The sequence below is a fragment of the Hippoglossus hippoglossus genome, chromosome 6, assembly GCF_009819705.1.
Source record: "Hippoglossus hippoglossus isolate fHipHip1 chromosome 6, fHipHip1.pri, whole genome shotgun sequence".
Lineage (NCBI taxonomy): Eukaryota > Metazoa > Chordata > Actinopteri > Pleuronectiformes > Pleuronectidae > Hippoglossus > Hippoglossus hippoglossus.
In genome coordinates, this window is record NC_047156.1 from 717,574 (window position 1) to 737,573 (window position 20,000).

Genomic DNA, 20,000 nt, shown 5'->3' on the forward strand with positions numbered 1-20,000 from the left:
CATTAAGGGGACGCCTCACCTCGTCCTGGGCTCTGATTGGCTGGATTAGAGACTTCACCCGGAGCCCTCTGATTAGTTTACCTGAGTTACTGGGACCAGAAAGTCTCATGTTATGTTATTAACTTGTGATGATGATGGTGCAGGTATGTGACACATCTGATGAAGAGGATCCAGAGAGGTCCAGTCAGAGGAATCTCCATCAAACTGCAGGAGGAGGAGAGAGAGAGGAGGGACAACTACGTGCCAGAGGTCAGTGAAGACACAACACACAGCGACACACAGCAACACACGACAACACACAGCGACACACAGCGACACACGACAACACACAGCGACACACAGCGACACACAACAACACACAGCGACACACAGCGACACACGACAACACACAGCGACACACGACAACACACAGCGACACACAGCAACACACAGCGACACACGACAACACACAGCGACACACGACGACACACAGCGACACACGACAACACACAGCGACACACGACAACACACAGCGACACACAGCAACACACAGCGACACACAGCAACACACAGCGACACACGACGACACACGACGACACACAGCAACACACAGCGACACACGACAACACACAGCAACACACGACAACACACAGCGACACACAACGACACACAGCAACACACGACAACACAACTGCAGAAACACACAGGTTTAGTAAAGTGGAGACGAGAGGCTGAACGCAGCCTGAACATTTGTTATATTAACATAATTAAAATGTTATAATGATGTAAATACTTGTGTTGTTTCTGTTGTTTGAGGCTCAGCACATTGAGCATGTAACTGTCTCTCTCCTGGCCTGTCTCACCTGTCCTCCCTCTCTCACCTGTCCTGTCTCTCTCTCACTCACTCACTCACTCTCTCTCTCTCTCTCTCTCTCTCTCTCTCTCTCTCTCTCTCTCTCTCTCTCTCTCTCTCTCTCTCTCTCTCACTCACACACACCTGTCCTGTCTCTGTCTGTCTGTCTCTCTCTCTCTCACACCTGTCCTCTGTCCCTCTCCTGTCATCTGGGGTTGAGAACTGGAACTCCCATGTGCTGGAACCCTTGACAAAGTTGAACCTGGGTTGAGCTCATTGGTTCCTGGATGGTTTGAGCGTAGAAACCTGCCAGGATCCGTCTGTGCATCGTGACCGTTTAGATATGAGCTCAAATGATAAACGTCTGAGCAGCAGAGTGAACGATGGAAACAGTTCAAAGTCTGGTAGCACTTTGAAAAGGTTCTGCATTTAGCTCATCACTGTATTTTCTCTAATATAAACAATAACAGCGTTATGAGTGATTTAAATCAGTTTAAGCTGAACTTTAAAGTGTCACCAAAGTTAATTAATATTTTCATGATGAGCTCCAGAAAGTTTGGTTTTGGAGTCGTTGCTGAGATCCTATTTATCTGAAGTGGAAAACATCAGTAATTGTTTCCAATGCTGATGAACAGTTACAGATCAGACATCCGTCTCTGGATAATGTTTTCAAAGAAATGCATCATTAATTTTAAGCTAAATGTTGAATTTATATCAAACCTACACTAACGTCACTGTTTGAATGTGGATGTTAGAAGGAACTCTAATAAACCCAGCGGTCTTATGAGGTCGGGCCGGCTACTCCAGGTGACTTTCTCTGCCAGCGCCCCGAGGCTCGGAACTCACGACAGATCTTTAAATCACTGCTCAAAACCTATTTCACAGGAAAGCAGTTCTAACATGTGACTTGTGATCATAACAACAATCAGTGTTACAGAGTGTGTGCTGTTCCTGACCCCCCTCCCCCTCCCCCATCTCTCTCCCTCTTTGCCACCCACCTCCACTCTTCCCCATTTTCTCTGCTCCTCCAACCGGTCGAGACATTTGTACAGTTTTTATATTGGTATCGGAATTGATCAAATTAAAACGCATCACATGACATCACAGCCGAGTGTTCCTGGGGGGGGGGGGGGTCCTGAATCCAAGTTTCAGCCTGAACACACTTTGAATTCAGCCTCCCTGTTGGAGGAAGATATTATATTAATGGATTGTTTCATACTGCATGTTCGACTGGTTTTCACGTCCCTCCTGTATCGAAAGTGACCATGGCGTCCCCGTGGCCAGGTCATTGATAGTACAGGAATATCAAACTGAGAGCATTTCCCGTGTTTGAAGGACGATCAGTTCCTTTTGAACCCTGACGCTCGCAGACAAAAAGAAACGTGCACCAGCTGCCGGTTTGAGGTGTTATGGTTAAAATACAATGTTTTTAATGAGGAAAACACTTTACTCTTGTTCTGATTCAACTGTGAACTGAAGGTTGACTGTAAAATACACAGATTTAGTTTACAGAGTCTTTTTATAGCGGCAGGTTCATTTAACAAAGGTAGTTTATAAGAGTCAGGCACAAATTAAAGATGTCTACATTTTAACCGACCTATTGTAAAATAGTGTTTATAAGAGGCCACCAACATAAAAGATGTATAAATAAAAGCTAAATGTATAAAGACGTCATTTGAAAAAGGAAATTAGAAATTTAGTTATAAAGATGTGAGATGAGAAGAAATGTCAGTCCACACTACAGACGTCACTGACGTTCATGTTTAATTTGACCAAAGATTTTCTGTCAGAGGTCAAACTGCTTAAAATCCAAAACTGAGTGTCAGCCAATCACAATCTGATTCATCAGTCACATGTCCTGAAAAGCACGACGCCCGTCTCGTCTGCTCTGAAGGACGAAGTTGACCAATGTTGATCTGAAAGGTTTTTACACATCAGGTTGAAATGAGCCCAACAGAACCAATCACTGTATGGCTGCAGGGGGCGCTGTTGCTCAGTTCAAATCACAAGTGACGCTTTAAGAGAAGAATGTAGTAACACTAACCTGTGTGTGTGTGTGTGCGCAGGTGTCTGCTCTGGACCAAGAGCTGATTGAAGTTGATCCCGACACCAAGGAGATGCTGAAGCTGCTGGTGAGTTTCTTGCTGCGTTTACACATGGTGTGAAAATGTGTTGAGTAATCAGATTACAATCTGACGCAGTGAGCAGCTCTTCGTGATCTTGTCATGAAAACTGGTAAAAAACCGACTCCGGTAAAGAAGTCGAGCTGCGATCAGAAGCTGCCGAGCATCCACACGACTCGTAACAAGCTCCAGTCCTGGGGACGTGAGCACAGTGGGACCTGAAGGTGTTAATGCTCCTGCAGAGTGTGAACGACCACAGACCATCACACGCTGGTCACTGTAAACATGGTATTTAAATCTAATGAGCTCATTCTGGGGTAAAGAAAATAACTTGTACATTTTAGATTAAACACAATCAATAGGTTTAGTTTTTATTCTGTTTCTGCCAATAGATCCTTCCACCAAATCGTACACACTAAACCTTTTGTGAGAAGGTGTCGACAGCACCGAGTTCTGTCGCTGTCTAAGATGCAGCTGATGTATTTCCCTCCCCTGTATCGAAAGTGACATGGCCTCCTGTGGCCATGGTCATTGATAGTACAGGAAGATGAACCAGAGAGCCTTTCCCGTGTTTGAAGGATGATCAGTTCCTTTCAGACCCTGATGCTCTCTTACACCGGGGCCTCTTGGCACCGGGGCCTCTAGGCACCGGGGGCCTCTAGCACCGGGGCCTCTTGGCCCCAGGGCCTCTTACACCGGGGCCTCTAGCACCGGGGCCTCTTAGCACCGGGGCCTCTGGGCCTCTGGGCACCGGGGCCTCTGGGCACCGGGGCCTCTTGGCCCCGGGGCCTCTTACACCGGGGCCTCTTACACCGGGGCCTAACACCTGGTTCTCTTCTGTTCTCAGGACTTCGGCGGTCTGTCCAACCTGCAGGTCACCCAGCCGACCGTCGGCATGAACTTCAAGCAGCCTCGAGGAGTCTAGACGTCTGTAAAGTATCTTCTAATAAAACCTTCTGGGACAAAAACACTGTTCACGACTGTTGATTTATGGACATGGTGTGAAATCATCTTCTCTTTTCATACATGTAGAGTAGGACGCTGAACACGAAGGGAACGTGTTTTAGTAAATGATAAATAAATGGATGGACAAACTGGTTAATCATGTCAACTGGGTTTGTTGATGACTTAAAAGATATTTTGTCTGGAGTATTTAAATTACAAGTCTTCAATGATCCAATGCTTCTCACAATGAGCATGTTCACGTTAAATACTTATTTTATTAATAGATTCATATTTTTCGTTTGTTTATTCGTAAAGTCGATTTTTAAATATTAATCAAATTAACGAATTTACATAAAATCACTAGAAATGACAACATCACAAAACAAGTAAAGTTCTGACGAACTTAACAGTTTGTGTAAAGTCTCTGCTCACACATGGAAAGTCCTGCAGGGGGCGCAACAGCAGCACTGAAGCAACCAACCGTTCAGTGCACACAGAGACGACACTTTCCAGAAGCAGCTGTGTTAAGACATTCAGCAGCTGGAATCATCACAGCTGAATCCAGATGTGACCACGGAACTAAAACCCAAATCAGAAATATCCAGATGTTCGTTTCAAAAAGTGTAAACAGTAAAACCCTTTAATGCTTCACAGATTTATTCACACGCTGCTTCACATCTTAAACATTTGTCTTAATGGACATTTCCAAATAAACAGTTGATCTGATTGGCTCATAAGCACTTCAGCAGGAAGAAGTTGCAGAAGGCTCCTCGGGGGCAGTCGCACATCTTTCCGATGCGAGATCCTTTTCTGATGGCGCAGTGTTCCCCCAGATCGCACTGTGAACGACAGCACACACTTTACACATCATCCACACAACACGTGCACACGCTCCTGAGGCCGTGCACACGCTCCTGGGGCCGTGCACGCTCCTGGGGCCGTGCACGCTCCTGAGGCCGTGCACACGCTCCTGGGGCCGTGCACGCTCCTGAGGCCGTGCACGCTCCTGAGGCCGTGCACGCTCCTGGGGCCGTGCACGCTCCGGGCCCCGTCACGAGGAGCCATCGACACAGAAAAACCTGCTTCACGTGAAAAGACATGATTTATAGAACCTGACTATCATTTACAACACTGATGAATATATTCAAACTATTTCAATTCTATTTCATTTATATAGCACCAAATCACCATGTCCACTTTACATAGACGGTCAAGAACTTGAATGTTTCATAGAGAAACCAACAGTTCCACAGTGAGCAGCACTTTGGTGACTGGAGGGAAAACTCCCTCGTTAACTGGAGTTGTATTGGAATTTATCAGTGATCTGAGGTTTCATATTTTACAGTTTAATTATAAATAACTATAAATATGAAGAAAAAAACAACCAAATGTATAGAACTTGAATTTAAACAGAAATACACATTTGTATACATATCTGTAAAATGAGTTTTCATTGAACCTGTCTCCTTAAATAACCACAGACGTCCCTGCTCTGCTTTTTAAATAGTTTGAAAAGTAACCAATCCAAATCATTAAATATATAATGACTCCAACGATCAGCTGATTTGAAATCAACACAAATCCACCATTTCACAAGAGTTTTAATCTGTATATACAGTCTGTGGTTTGAATCTGTATATACAGTCTGGTTTTAATCTGTATATACAGTCTGTGGTTTGAATCTGTATATACAGTCTGGTTTTAATCTTTATATACAGTCTGGTTTTAATCTGTATATACAGTCTGTGGTTTTAATCTGTATATACAGTCTGTGGTTTGAATCTGTATATACAGTCTGTGGTTTTAATCTGTATATACAGTCTGTGGTTTGAATCTGTATATACAGTCTGTGGTTTTAATCTGTATATACAGTCTGTGGTTTTAATCTTTATATACAGTCTGTGGTTTTAATCTTTATATACAGTCTGTGGTTTTAATCTTTATATACAGTCTGTGGTTTTAATCTTTATATACAGTCTGTGGTTTTAATCTGTATATACAGTCTGTGGTTTTAATCTTTATATACAGTCTGGTTTGAATCTGTATATACAGTCTGTGGTTTTAATCTTTATATACAGTCTGGTTTGAATCTGTATATACAGTCTGTGGTTTTAATCTTTATATACAGTCTGGTTTGAATCTGTATATACAGTCTGTGGTTTTAATCTGTATATACAGTCTGGTTTGAATCTGTATATACAGTCTGTGGTTTTAATCTTTATATACAGTCTGTGGTTTTAATCTGTATATACAGTCTGTGGTTTTAATCTGTATATACAGTCTGGTTTTAATCTGTATATACAGTCTGTGGTTTTAATCTGTATATACAGTCTGTGGTTTTAATAGTTGTACTAAATGGTTTTTCAACACGTGATAAAACGACATGAATCCACGTGATGAGTGACTGTGACTCACTGAGGGAACTTGTCCATGTTTCTTCTCCCAGGGATTGATCCTCTTGGTCTGAAGCTTTTCCAGAACCTCATGCAGAGCGCCCAGCTGGAATCAAACACACGTGCACGTCAGACGACACACACACACACACACACACACTTCAACACACTTTTTGTAAATGTAAAATCTTATATAAAAACTACAGATTGTCGTCCACCAGACTCGGGTCACAGACTCTTTCCTTTAAAGATGAAAGTTGAAAAAGAGAAACTCGTACGACAGAGTCCAGCTTCAAGTATAACAATATTTACTGAGGTAGAAAATACAGAATTATTATTATTTTATAAAACAATAATAATCCAGTAACAATGTTAAAATGACCATATAAATAATACTTAATGTAAAAGTTAAAAGAAACAGACTATTTTGACAGTTTCTTTTACTAAAATAGAAACTGAGTTATTACTTTTATTTATTCAATATTTCTATGGCAAAGATTCAAATTCAAAAATATACCACTTAAATTGTAAACATGATTTAATTCATAAAAATCTACTGAATGACAAACTGTCATTCTAACCCTAGAATAAAACCAATGACCACAGGTGAAACTACTTATAATTATAATATAATAATTAGGAATAAAAACACTTTGTGATCCTTTAACATCTGTCACATCTGTCACATCTGTCAGGCTGTAACCACATTGTTACTATTGTTCATTAGACTTAATATAGTAATTAATTCTATATAAGAGAATGAATCCTCACCAGTCTGTTGGACTTGTAGCGGTGGTCCTGAACCTCCCGCTCGGCTTCCGTCCTTCCGGCCGGACAGAGCGCGCACAGCAGCGCCGCGCACAGCACAGCTCGCGCCCACATGGTGCCACGGGCAAAACGAACCGGAGGAGAAACAGCTGCCACCGGTTCTAGTTCCGTTCCGGTTGTTTGTCACGCGCTGCCCGCACCGCGCGAGGTGTTTGGACGGAGAGCCCCGCCCCCTTCAGCCCCCTGCTGACGTCACGCCTACGACTCGAGCTACATCTAATTTCAATTCAGTTTTATTTGTAAAGAACTAAATCTCAAGATATATGATCTCAAGGTTCTTTACATATTAAATATATATAATAAAAAAAGACTTGGAGTCGACCAGGAACAGAGAGGGAGCTGGTTCCACAGGAGAGGAGCCTGAAGGTTCTACCTCCTGTTCTCCTCTTACTGACTCTAGAACCCAGAGAGGGAGCTGGTTCCACAGGAGAGGAGCCTGAAGGTTCTACCTCCTGTTCTCCTCTTACAGACTCTAGAACCCAGAGAGGGAGCTGGTTCCACAGGAGAGGAGCCTGAAGGTTCTACCTCCTGTTCTCCTCTTACAGACTCTAGAACCCAGAGAGGGAGCTGGTTCCACAGGAGAGGAGCCTGAAGGTTCTACCTCCTGTTCTCCTCTTACTGACTCTAGAACCCAGAGAGGGAGCTGGTTCCACAGGAGAGGAGCCTGAAGGTTCTACCTCCTGTTCTCCTCTTACTGACTCTAGAACCCAGAGAGGGAGCTGGTTCCACAGGAGAGGAGCCTGAAGGTTCTACCTCCTGTTCTCCTCTTACTGACTCTAGAACCCAGAGAGGGAGCTGGTTCCACAGGAGAGGAGCCTGAAGGTTCTACCTCCTGTTCTCCTCTTACAGACTCTAGAACCCAGAGAGGGAGCTGGTTCCACAGGAGAGGATCCTGGTAGCTGAAGGTTCTACCTCCTGTTCTCCTCTTACAGACTCTAGAACCCAGAGAGGGAGCTGGTTCCACAGGAGAGGAGCCTAAAGGTTCTACCTCCTGTTCTCCTCTTACAGACTCTAGAACCCAGAGAGGGAACTGGTTCCACAGGAGAGGAGCCTAAAGGTTCTACCTCCTGTTCTCCTCTTACAGACTCTAGAACCCAGAGAGGGAACTGGTTCCACAGGAGAGGAGCCTGAAGATTCTACCTCCTGTTCTCCTCTTACTGACTCTAGAACCCAGAGAGGGAGCTGGTTCCACAGGAGAGGAGCCTGGTAGCTGAAGGTTCTACCTCCTGTTCTCCTCTTACAGACTCTAGAACCCAGAGAGGGAGCTGGTTCCACAGGAGAGGAGCCTGAAGATTCTACCTCCTGTTCTCCTCTTACTGACTCTAGAACCCAGAGAGGGAGCTGGTTCCACAGGAGAGGAGCCTGGTAGCTGAAGGTTCTACCTCCTGTTCTCCTCTTACAGACTCTAGAACCCAGAGAGGGAGCTGGTTCCACAGGAGAGGAGCCTGAAGATTCTACCTCCTGTTCTCCTCTTACAGACTCTAGAACCCAGAGAGGGAGCTGGTTCCACAGGAGAGGAGCCTAAAGGTTCTACCTCCTGTTCTCCTCTTACAGACTGGAGGAGCCTGGTAGCTGAAGGTTCTACCTCCTGTTCTCCTCTTACAGACTCTAGAACCACAAGGGGAACCTGTATTTTGGGAACGAGGTGGAGAAACTTTGGCTTCACTGTCGGTAGCTGACCTGTCATCCATGTTTATTTACAGTCAGTGGTTCAGACCATGATGTTATATCTATATTATGCAGTATATATATATTTAAAATATATAATAGATATGAAAGATTCATGTTTTCTGTGAGCTTCTCGGCTCCTGAGCCTCTTTTCTTCAGATGCTCACTGATCATTATTCTCTGTGATGATCCCAGGTTTTTATTTACGTCCACAAACTGAGCGGATTCTGGTCGTAAACATGGAAGTGAGATCCTGCAGCTGCCAGCGCAGCATTAGAGCGAGAGCGTAGTTGTCAAACACAGAAAGGAGAGTAACGAGCATTAAGCAGCGTCAGCTCCCAGGGGCGAGTTTCACTGTTTGAGGAGCTCGACTATAAATAAAGACTGAGGTAAGAGGTTTAAATCCCGTCACCACGATTTGATCTGTGATTGTCTCTGGATGGAATCAGTCCCCGAAAACATCCTGAAGACAGCTCTAACAAAAGCTGCTGGTTCTGAGAGAATCTGCCTCTCTTCTTCTTCTTCCTCTTCTTCTTCATCTTCTTCTTTTTCTTCCTCTTCTTGTTGTGTGGGAGTTTGATCCCCTGCCTTCGGGCCTTTCTTCATCCAACTCTTCTTCTTCTGTCAGCTTCATGTCAAACAATAACGTGAGTCACTGTAATAAAGAGTCTTCTCTACTGACACTCTGATAATGAGATGTTCTCCACTCAGACAGTGCTGCTGTATTTATAGAGTGATTTGTTTAGTTGGATCATGTCCAATCTGCTAACGTGGAGGAGGCGGGGTTTATGACCTACTATTACCGGCCTGCTCTGGTCCAATCTGTAATGTTTTTATATTGATTACGTTTAAAACATAAAAACAAAATGTGATCATGAAATTCCGGACATTGTAAAAATAAAGTAGAAAGTATTTGCTGATATGTAGAGTCCAGCCTGGTTTATCACTTTGGGCCGAGCTCTTCACAGTCGGATCGGTATCGAAGATTTGTGATATGAAAACTTTTATTTTACAGAATAAACGATGTGGATATGTTTATTTTCTCAATTCAAAGTCTATATATTTATTGTATTATATGTATAGTTATTTATAACAAAGTTAATGCTTAACTGTAAAAATATCAAACTTTAATTACATTCCTTTGTCATAAAGGTTTGATAACGACATCTTAGGAATAATTGACAATGTAGATAATATATCTGCATCTGTCCGGTTCTGTGGTGGAGTAAAAGTACCTGAACATTCATTTACTTAAGTAGAGATACATGAAAATGTACTTTGTCACATCCCAGCTCAGCGTCTTTCAGAAAGGCCTCAGTTCCCTCACTGTTCCCTGAAGCTGCCCCCATCGACTCTGTGTCCCTGAGGGAACATCTCATCACTGGTTTTATTCCAGAGGCTGGAACCTGCAGGAGAAGTAAACTGTTCACAAAGTGTCCGCTGAGACGTTGCCCAGCAGGAGAGGATTTAAGTTTAGGAGGGAAGACGTGTGTCCAGCCGGCAGAAGCTTAGCTCTGCGTCTCAAACATCCCTCAGCCTGACAGGAGCCTGAGCTGCAGACGTAAAGCTGCTGATCCAGGCTCAGCAGAGGAGACGCAGCAGGAACCAACTCCACCATGAATCTTATATAACATTCTCAGTAAAAATAAACTTCACTTTGTTTGCAGAATCAGCTCAGAGGACGCTGTGACGTCACGTGTCCAGGGGTTGATGCTGCAGCTCATCACAGCGTCACTCGTTCACGAGGCTCATCCCTTCTTCTCCAGAGTGCTGACATGTGATGTCTGGTGGTTCGCACTGGGCCCCCGGGACCCACATCCGCGTAGGCTGTGGCCCTGATGGTCCAGGTCCAACACTTGAGTCCGTGAACCCAGATTCTGACTCAACATCTGTCCTGATGTTCACTTCCTTCATCAGGGAATTTAAAGGATCAGTCTGTAACTTTAACTCATTCAAATCATCAGAGCTGTTACATCTGTTCAAATATTCAAACCTGCAGAAATCTGTAGTTTGAATCAAGGTAACGTGGTCGCCTGCTGGTGGCGTCACATCCTCAGTCAGAAGAGACTAGTTTGAAGTCACATTTTTACGATGCACTTTTTACATGTTGGTGGTTTTTAGTCGTCGGACGTCTGGATCTTAATTTTTCAGAGAAGCAAACGTTAGCGGCAGCTCGACTCAGAGACGTTTTTCTTCCTTTCACAGAATAAAACTTTGGCACAGTGCTGCTCACACTCTGGTTGTTAGTTTTTAAACATGATTACTATTATGTTTTAGAAATTATTATTAGTTGTATTAGTACTGTCGTATTTGTACTAGTTGAATTAATGTTTGTAATAAAACACTTTAGTAAAGTTTCATTAGCATCAGGAGTTTGAGTCGGTCCATGTTTTTGTCTCACAGGACAAACGTGTGCATGTTGGTGACATGGTGAACCGTCGTGCTGTGGTTTCATGTTTCCACTGTTACCTTCAGATCTCACAGGAACACAGCACCACCCACTGCTTACAGCTGTGTTTACACATCAGTACTGCTGGAATATGTGTTTGGGATTAAGATGCAGGAGACGATAAGACATGTTTAATATTTAATCGTTCAGCTCAGAATCGGTTTAATCTTCCTCAACAGTTGATTTACAGTGACACTTCAATGATTCACTTCAGACGTTCACACACAATCACATCCAGTCGTCATGGGGACAGACTGACGTCCTTTTCTTCCCAGCAACACCTTCTGCATCGGCCTGTTTCCATGGTGATGCCCAGGCGTCCCTCCGTCACACTGGTTCAGCTGTGAAACCCTGTGAGGACAAAGTACATAGTTTCAGTGGGCTCATGTAAACGGAGTATTTACAGCATGTTTTGAGCTGAGACTGGAGCCTCCTGGTGTCCTGCAGGACCAACAGGAGTTCATGGACATCGTACTCACACCTGTCCTTTTTATTACAGGTCATGTGCGTGCGTCTCCTCTGAGCCTCCTCAACACCTCCTCCACACTGAGGGACGAGTCCACTCTGACCAGTTTGTCCCTGGACCTGGAGCCCTGAAGGAGACGAGGTAGAGGACAGAAGTAGAGCTAAGACGGAGGCTTCATCTTTATAACTCTGTCCACATGAGTGTTGTGGCTCCAGATCAGTTTGAATCCCACTAACACCTGAAAACACTAATTCAGTCTGTTTGATGATCAGTTTTATTACAATGCACCAGAAATACATGTGTATTCAGTTGGTTGTTGGTAAAGTAACATTTACATTGTTACAGGATGATCCATATTGTTTTCTAATTCTTTTCCAAGGTCAGAGTTGTGATTATTGAGACACCACGATTTATGTATTATTGATTTAGTTAGTGAACTTCCCAGCACCTCAGGATGTAAAACCATTGATTACAGGAGTAGACCACTGGGATGCAACACTTATTCTTTTAAAGCTTTCTGACAGACGCTGACACGTCAACTGCAAAGAAGGAAAAAGCCTTTTCAGAACTCAAGTGGCTGTAATATAAGCTTCACCACTAGAAGCTCTACACTTCACCTATTAAAGACTTTCATTTGTAAAATGGAAATGAAGACATTTTAAGATATTTAAACTCTCGTCCACTCTGGGGCTGTGAAGGAGGAGGAGAAGAGCTGGCAGAAGAAAGTGGATGATGATGAAGGATGAGGTGCAGAACAAACAAGCGGGAGGAGGAGGAGACAGATGGAAAGTGAGCTGAGACTCAAGAAGGAGTTTCAGGGACCTTGTGGAGAGAGATGTGACTTTTCTTCAGGTCCAGAACTTGAGCCAGGAAGCGAATCAGCTCAGTGTTGGCTTCTCCGTCAGTGGGGGGTGCCGCGATGGAAACTCCCACCGCCTCTACAGAGACGTCTGCTGGAGCAGAAAACACTGATTGGCAAAGTTTTCATTGTGTAATGAAACGTGATGCTCCGGGTGTGACGCATCATCGTGTACCTGTGATGGCGCTGTGTTTGGAGCCGGGCTTGGCGTGCACCGTGATGGTTAAAGCGCCGTGTCGGTCTCGAACCACCGGACCGGAGGCCTCAGGCTCTGCTCCGGGCTGCTGAGCCTTCACCTGGGTTCACAACAGGAGAGATGATGTCACTGAGTCATTCTCTCAACTTTTCAGTTACTACAGTTTTCCTCTGCAGTCGAGTGTAGATCACTTTATTTTCCACCTGCTACAAACTAATTGAATCTTTAATGATGGAGTCAGATGATCGAGCTGAGTTTCCAGGTGTGAACTCAGCTGACACAGACAGTGGCTTAGTGCGAGCTGAGCCAGAGAAACAGGAACAGCTTCAGAACTCACGGTTTTCTGTTTCTGGGGCATTTGTGGGTTTGAGGAGAAACGTCTTGACCCGGCGGTGAAGACGCTGGAGCCCGGGGAGAAGACGCTGGAGCCCGGGGAGAAGACGGTGGAGCCCCGGGAGAAGACGGTGGAGCCCCGGGAGAAGACGGTGGAGCCCCGGGAGAAGACGCTGGAGCCCCGGGAGAAGACGCTGGAGCCCCGGGAGAAGACGCTGGAGCCCCGGGAGAAGACGGTGGAGCCCGGGGAGAAGACGGTGGAGCCCGGGGAGAAGACGGTGGAGCCCCGGGAGAAGACGCTGGAGCCCCGGGAGAAGACGGTGGAGCCCCGGGAGAAGACGGTGGAGCCCGGGGAGAAGACGCTGGAGCCCCGGGAGAAGACGGTGGAGCCCGGGGAGAAGACGGTGGAGCCCGGGGAGAAGACGGTGGAGCCCCGGGAGAAGACGGTGGAGCCCGGGGAGAAGACGGTGGAGCCCGGGGAGAAGACGCTGGAGCCCCGGGAGAAGACGGTGGAGCCCCGGGAGAAGACGGTGGAGCCCGGGGAGAAGACGCTGGAGCCCCGGGAGAAGACGGTGGAGCCCCAGGAGAAGACGGTGGAGCCCGGGGAGAAGACGCTGGAGCCCCGGGAGAAGACGGTGGAGCCCCGGGAGAAGACGGTGGAGCCCCGGGAGAAGACGCTGGAGCCCCGGGAGAAGACGGTGGAGCCCCGGGAGAAGACGGTGGAGCCCGGGGAGAAGACGGTGGACGGACCGCTGGGCTCCGGTAAACGGTTGATCTTAGATCCTTTGAAGAACCGAGTAACATGTGACCGGTAAAACATCCGCAGCTGTTAGCTCGTTAGCTAACACAAAGACGCTAACAGTGTAAACACAGTCACTTCCGCTTTTCAAAGTAAACACCTCCGATAATAGTTTTCCAAAGTAAAAGTCAAAAGAAACCTAAGCCATCTGAATATCAGTGACTCAATGTGAATAAACAGTATCTGTACTGTAGTATTTCAAATGTACTGTAGTATTACTATACTATTTATAGTATAGTATTTGTTACTGCAGTAGTTGAACTGGTTGAATCAATGTCTGTAATAATATAACAGTGTTGGAAGAAATAACTCAAAACACTTACTCGAGTAAACATACCAGTACAACAGTGTACAAATACAAGTACAAGTCCTGTATTCAGGTGTGTATTTTAGTAAAAGTACCAATAAAGTTTGAGAGTAACAAACGTCTGAAGACAGAGTCTGAGCTTGTCATCGTCTTACACTGAGGTTCATTCAGATTGTATTTATTTAAATAAGATAATATATAAGTTAGTTTAGATGGTTTAAACTGTTTGACCTCTGACCTCTGTGCTGCAGTTTGTCTCATGTTGCTTCCTGTGGGTCCTGCAGCTGGGAGTGTCTGGGCTGCGTTCCCTCTATAGACTGTCTGGTGTCCAATGCGTCCTCTCACCAAACGTCTCCTGTTTGTCTCCAGTGTTTTCCAGAGAAGGTCGACATTAACGCTGCGGTGGATCTGCTGCTGCAGGTACATCTCGTCCTTTAGCTTGATTTAGTTCCACAGATCCGGAGCATTTCAAGGGGCCTCAGGCATCGAACACGTGACGGACGTAGTTTTATTCCTTCCGGCGCCATTAGGGGCCCCGGAAGAGACAATCCAGGGGCCAATCAGTTTCTACAAAAGTAATTCATCTGTGACATTTGTTGAACCCAGGAGGTCATTAGAAATATGAGGATATTTCCAGAATCCTTACAGTCGTAAAGAGATTCTTTCTGATTCTCGCTCTGTGATCGAGCTGCTGACGAACAGACGCTTCTGAAGGATCGTGTCTCTGCTGTTCGTCAGTCCTCCTCTGCAGAGCTCACCTGTGAATCTGGAGCTGTCATGGCCGCCTCCTTAGCTAACGGGGCCTCTGTCCGCGGTCAGGGGACCAGGTGTTGTCCCCGGGGGCCACGAGGAGTGTTGTCCATGACGCAGGTTCCAGGGATGAAGGATTACTCCACAACTTTCCACTACAAGGTCCAGTCTCTGCTGAGTCCTATTCATATTCAATTATATCATATTTAATAACATACATTTATATGACATCATATCAATAACATGAGATCATATAATATTAAATAACATGATATTCAATCGTATAATATTTGATTTCGTTTCTTCATGTGTTCATGTGCAGTCTGATGTAGTTGTGTCTGTTCACCAGGTGGGGGAGCTCTCCTCTGCATGAGGCCCGGAGGCACAACCAGGACTCCGCCGTGGAGCTGCTGCAGAGAAACACGTGACTGACCTGAGATCAGTCGGCTGGTCGATAATCAATAGATTATCAAATAACCGGTGAAGTCATGAAAATCAATAAAACACAGTTGTGGAATGAGAAAGTTTAAGTTTCCTTTTAAACTCACAGGAGAGAACTTGTGTGAAATAAATCAAATAAATAGAAAACATGTGTTCATGTTTCTGATCAGTTTGGTTTTCATTTGTTATTTGATGATAAACGTGTCGTCGTCTTTATCGGACACAGAAATAAAAAGGTTTTCTTAAGTAAAATCTTTATCTGAGAAATTGAAAGCGTCCAAAACCTGCAGTGGATTCACATCAGTATAAAAGTTAAAAGTTTAACGTCTCAAACACATTTTCAGTTTTCACATCATAAATATTCATGACATCGACTCCTCTCAACCAATCAGTGCCTGAGAATCAGGATCTGTGTCACGCTCCTGAAGCCAAACCAGAAGATCCCGATTCTCCTTCACAATAAAGCAAAAGACAAAAATGTCCTGGTTCGACTTTTACTTTGAAGGAGTATCCCGGAAGTGTCGGTGGTTACGTCGTTGAGCTTTTCAGCGGCAGATAAAGAGCGAAGCGGCGCGATGAGTTCAGAGAAACTGAGAAAAGTGTGAGATCAGATTCTGCTGCTGGAAAGTGAAGAGAGGTTTTACTGAGCAGATGGAAACTGAAGCAATGTGAGGAGGAGGAGGAGGAGGAGGAAGAGGAAGAGGAGGAAGAAGAGGAGGAGGAGGAAGAGGAGGAAGAAGAGGAGGAGGAGGAGGAGGAAGAAGAAGAAGAGGAGGAGGAGGAGGAGGAAGATCTGTGTTGATCCTGTGAGAAGTGAAGCCACTTCACTCAGGTGAGTTCACGGACCGAGGCCACGAGGTCATGATGCGTTCAGGTACAAACAAACAAACAAACAAACAGTGTTTATCTGGCAGCAGGAAGTGGAAACTCTTCCAGTCACAACCTCTAAATTAGTCAAATATCCTGTGAATGTTAAAAGTGTTTCAGCTTCTCAGGCGTGGTTTGTCTCTGTGTAGATTAGTTGTATCTTCAGTGAAAGAGTTTGAATGAACCTGTTTAAAGTTTAAAGTTTAGAGCGACTGACGCAATCCAAGTCACAGTCGAGGGTTTGGTGTCATTTGGGTTTTTTCTGGTTCTGATGCTAACGCGACACTTAAAACTGTTCTTTACTTTACTTTTTCATTTAAAAAAACTAAAAACCACGGTGGATGATAAGACCGACTTTTTTATTGCTAAGTCCGATTTGGAGTTGGTATTTACACATGAAGCGATTGAAATACTTAATTAATGCGTCTGGGAGTTTGTACGTCCTTTAAATGTTGTTCATACTTTTTTTTTTTTTACGATTTTTAAACATTCCAACATCTTGCTCGCTCACTTCTCGCTGAGTCATCGCAGATGTTACATGCCGGCATTTCTATGAAATAATAACCCAGGCGGCGCCCCCCAGTGGTGTGGACACGTCTCTGTAGTTGACGGAGTGTTGATCCTCCACTTTAACATGTTCCCCAGAGGATGAATCCCACTGGACTACTTCAATAATAATAGAGTATATGTCTTTTCTAAACCTGAAGTCAGTGACGTGAGTGACGAGTGTTTTCTGCCTGATCCCAGATTAGAAACACAAAGTTCAGCAGCTCCGTCTGTAATTGCATTAGTCTCTGTGAGTACTTCCTCATGACGGGGCTCCTGTTACAGGATCATCCCACATGCTAACACACACACACACACACACACACACACACACACACACACACACACACACACAACACACACTTAAACACAAGAATCACAGTCTCCTCATGTTACCACATATTTAAAATTGTTCTGATGATTAAATTCAGTTTGAAGTTGAGGTTTTTTCTGTCTCAGCTGGTGAATCAGATTAGTTTAATCTGGTGATTTACAGCAGCAGAGTTTCCTTCTGGGTTTGGTTTGATACCGGTGCTGAATGGAATCTGGTGAAATGCTTATGGTGCCTGAACGATGCTCCAGTCGCAGCTTCTCTCTGATCCTCTAAACTCCTTCACACGTGTTCAGGATTATTATTATTATTATTATTATTATACATTATAGATGTGACTCAATGTTTCTCTTTTTTCCTCCAACTCCGACCGTTCGACATATTCTTCCTGACGTACACAAATGTTAAGGCTAAATAAACGCCGTATGCTAGCAGGCCTGAGCGGACAATCGTGACCCCACAGCACCTGGGGGGGGGGGCGAGTTTTTATCTCCTTCAATTTACAAACAATAAGGAAGAAATAAAGCTTGAAATCCTTGAATGAACTTGATTTTGAGAAAACGTGAGGGACCTGCTGTGATTGGTTGGTCTCGTCCTGTGAAAACACATGGAACCTGTTCTCGTCGCTGGTGTGGATGGCGTTTGGACACATGGAGCGTTTGATGATTGTTTCTTGTGAAGCTCGCGATCATGTGACTTTGAGCTGACGCGCTGCTTATTGACACATCAGACGTGTGAAGTCGTCATCGCCGGCTGATGTTTGGCTGGAGGAGGATGTGAAGGTGGAGGAGGTGATGTGGGCTGGTGACCTTTTTGTGATGACTGCTTTTGGTGTGTACCAGATGGGTTGCCACGGTGACGGTTGCACGCACGGCGACACCTAAACGCCCACCTCGTGTGTGTGTGTGTGTGTGTGTGTGTGTGTGTGTGTGTGTGTGTGTGTGTGTGTGTGTGTGTGTGTGTGTGTGTGTGTGTGTGTGTGTGTGTGTGTGTGTGTGTGTGAACACTACATGTGGTGGACTGTGCACACATGGTCTCATTCCCACACACAACCTGTGGTCCCTGGCTTGGTCTGAACGCCGTCTGGACGTTGAGCTGTGAACTGGGACCAGTGATCAGAAACCATCTCTTTTAAACGTTATTGATTTAAAGCTTTAAAAGTGTTGAACTCCAGCGATGCAGAGACAGAAACATTTAAAACTTATTGACATTTTTAACCTTCTTTTCTATCTTCTGAGTTTCTCGTCGTCTCCTCGTGTTTTTGGCCGGAATCAGACAAACAATAGAATGTTTGTGTTGACACGAGATTGGCTGTGATCAGAGGAGACGACACGGCGAGGGCTGTGAAATCCCATCAGCCACCTGGGCCGTATATCAGGACAGTCAGTGACCGTGTGAGCTTTTTAACTTTGCAGAACTTTTACATTTACAAGAACCTTGATAACACTGAAAAAACATCAAATGTCTCTTTAGACAAACATGAAAACAGTGAATCAGTTGAATAAAGGAACCGAGGTGAAAATGCTCAAGATTGAAAAGAGTCAAACAGGAAAATGTTCAGGTTTGATCAACTTTTCTCTTTGAGCAGAAACATTCACCTGCTGGTCGGCGGGGGGGTGTCCCCCCCTCTCTGTACGGCGGGGGGGTGTCCCCCCCCCTCTCTGTACGGCGGGGAGGTGTGTCTCCCCCCCCCCCCCCCTCTGTTTGCCAGCTGTAAAAATGTTTCCCTTCGAGCTGCAGCTCTGGGAGTTTGAGGTTCTTTGGATCCGGCTGATTTTCCCAAAACCTTTTAAAATCTGGCGGCAGTGAGCAAAAGGTTGCTGAAGAGCATCTTCTACTCGACAGGGAGGGCGGAGCTTCTCACACCTGCATACCAGATGAGTTGTCCCTCGTTTCCCTCCCTCAGGGAACTTTGGTTATATGTGTAACCTCCAGGGACACAATGGACCAGAATCTTCAAAACGATTTGTGCCACTTTCATCCTGAAAGACCAGAACCACACTTCTATGTCAAAGGAAACATTTCCTGTAAGTTCAACCTACAATTAGAGTTGAGTCATTTTCCTTTCGTCATGAGCTGCTTTCAGACATGAACTCTGGGAAATGTTGTCTGGACATGTTGTGTAGTGAGTGTTTGTGAAGCAGCAGGTTGTCGGGTCCGACTCGTTCAAACAGGAACATGTGGGGACATCCAGGCGAGGGGCGGAGCCTGTAGAGGCGGGACATGACGTATAAACTCTGCTGTGGAAAGATCAGTGTTGTTGTTTACAGCTCATCCACACCGGCGTCGGCCCTCAGCACCAAAACATCTGGAACCTCCTCGTGTTTCCAAGTGGACGTCTTCGTCTTCTACGTGTACGGCTCCTCTTCTTCATCCTGAGATCTTTGTGTTCTTCCAGTTTCACGTCCGTCACGTGTTAGAAACCTCATCAACACGTCCACTGTGCTGTTTTCTCATGTGGAACATTCCTCCAGAAAGTTTCTGAAAACAACGACGATTTGTGATCTTCACCAGGTTTCACTGAACAAAGCTGTGAAACTCAAACGTGTATTTATTCAGGTTTTATTCAGCTCTTTCATTTTCACTCAGTCGGTCTCAAAAACAGAACATGTAACGTTATGAAACCTTCCCACACCGACAGAAATAAACCTGTGGTCGACTTTAGAGGAACAAACATGCAGAGATGATAAAGTGAGCAACGGTTCAGAGCCTGCTCGTCTCTGTCTGTGGTTTCTGGAAAGCGAGGCGTAGTGAGACCTCTGTGCTAAAATGAACGGGCTGCTCTCGGGTCAGTGCCGCTGCACAGGAAGTTGAGGTTTGAAGAAAACGATGTGTTTTCTAAACGCTGCTGAGGCAGCAGGCTGTCA

The 20,000-nt window shown here is 45.1% G+C and overlaps 4 protein-coding genes and 2 non-coding genes across 9 annotated transcripts in view; 4 read left to right on the plus strand and 2 right to left on the minus strand.

The window, feature by feature from the left end:
- Positions 1-3,923, plus strand: part of zgc:114188 (uncharacterized protein LOC541327 homolog) — a 5,279-nt gene extending 1,356 nt beyond the window's left edge. Inside the window, exons 3-5 of the mRNA XM_034588274.1 lie at positions 144-249; positions 2,899-2,964; positions 3,803-3,923. Of these exons, the coding sequence (XP_034444165.1) occupies positions 144-249; positions 2,899-2,964; positions 3,803-3,880 (250 nt within the window). The 3' untranslated portion in view covers positions 3,881-3,923. The remainder of the gene's footprint in view (positions 1-143; positions 250-2,898; positions 2,965-3,802) is intronic.
- On the plus strand, positions 2,079-2,205 carry LOC117763899. Its single transcript, XR_004614254.1, has one exon. It is a non-coding gene; the product is annotated as a small nucleolar RNA SNORA71 (small nucleolar RNA).
- Positions 3,446-3,571, plus strand: LOC117763900. The gene has a single exon (XR_004614255.1). It is a non-coding gene; the product is annotated as a small nucleolar RNA SNORA71 (small nucleolar RNA).
- A 593-nt stretch (positions 3,924-4,516) lies between the features above and the next one.
- Positions 4,517-7,226, minus strand: cart2 (cocaine- and amphetamine-regulated transcript 2). Its single transcript, XM_034588276.1, has 3 exons — positions 7,065-7,226; positions 6,316-6,399; positions 4,517-4,739 (listed from the first exon to the last, which is right to left on the minus strand). Exons 1-3 carry the CDS (start codon positions 7,173-7,175, stop codon positions 4,632-4,634), a joined length of 303 nt encoding a protein of 100 aa, XP_034444167.1. The 5' UTR covers positions 7,176-7,226; the 3' UTR covers positions 4,517-4,631.
- Positions 7,227-11,534: 4,308 nt separating this feature from the next.
- Positions 11,535-14,300, minus strand: c6h15orf40 (chromosome 6 C15orf40 homolog). Of its 3 annotated transcripts, none has more exons than XM_034588265.1 (5): positions 13,097-14,299; positions 12,739-12,859; positions 12,527-12,654; positions 11,718-11,831; positions 11,535-11,589 (listed from the first exon to the last, which is right to left on the minus strand). In XM_034588265.1, the coding sequence occupies exons 1-4, from the start codon at positions 13,910-13,912 to the stop codon at positions 11,739-11,741; spliced, it is 1,158 nt and encodes a 385-aa protein (XP_034444156.1). In that variant the 5' UTR covers positions 13,913-14,299; the 3' UTR covers positions 11,535-11,589; positions 11,718-11,738. The 3 variants fall into 3 exon arrangements, with proteins under 3 accessions (XP_034444156.1, XP_034444157.1, XP_034444155.1); XM_034588266.1 differs by having other exon boundaries at positions 11,540-11,583; positions 11,740-11,831; positions 13,097-14,300; XM_034588264.1 differs by having other exon boundaries at positions 11,541-11,591; positions 11,730-11,831.
- A 1,659-nt stretch (positions 14,301-15,959) lies between these two features.
- prr5l (proline rich 5 like) overlaps positions 15,960-20,000 on the plus strand; it is a 14,100-nt gene continuing 10,059 nt past the window's right edge. The window contains exon 1 of one of the 2 annotated variants that reach the window (XM_034588268.1): positions 15,960-16,221. The gene's annotated coding sequence lies outside the window, so the exon portion shown is untranslated. The remainder of the gene's footprint in view (positions 16,222-20,000) is intronic. The other variant, XM_034588267.1, reaches the window with a different exon arrangement.

Coding starts and splice junctions, on each gene's coding strand:
- c6h15orf40 (XM_034588265.1), bottom strand. CDS start 13,912: ATGTTTTACCGGTCACATGTTACTCGGTTCTTCAAAGGATCTAAGATC. Junction 12,655..12,738: donor CAAACACAGCGCCATCACAG/GTACACGATGAT, acceptor CTGCTCCAGCAG/ACGTCTCTGTAGAGGCGGTG. Junction 11,832..12,526: donor GTCACATCTCTCTCCACAAG/GTCCCTGAAACT, acceptor CGTCTCCTTCAG/GGCTCCAGGTCCAGGGACAA.
- cart2 (XM_034588276.1), bottom strand. CDS start 7,175: ATGTGGGCGCGAGCTGTGCTGTGCGCGGCGCTGCTGTGCGCGCTCTGT. Junction 6,400..7,064: donor GCTACAAGTCCAACAGACTG/GTGAGGATTCAT, acceptor GTTTGATTCCAG/CTGGGCGCTCTGCATGAGGT. Junction 4,740..6,315: donor AACATGGACAAGTTCCCTCA/GTGAGTCACAGT, acceptor TGTCGTTCACAG/TGCGATCTGGGGGAACACTG.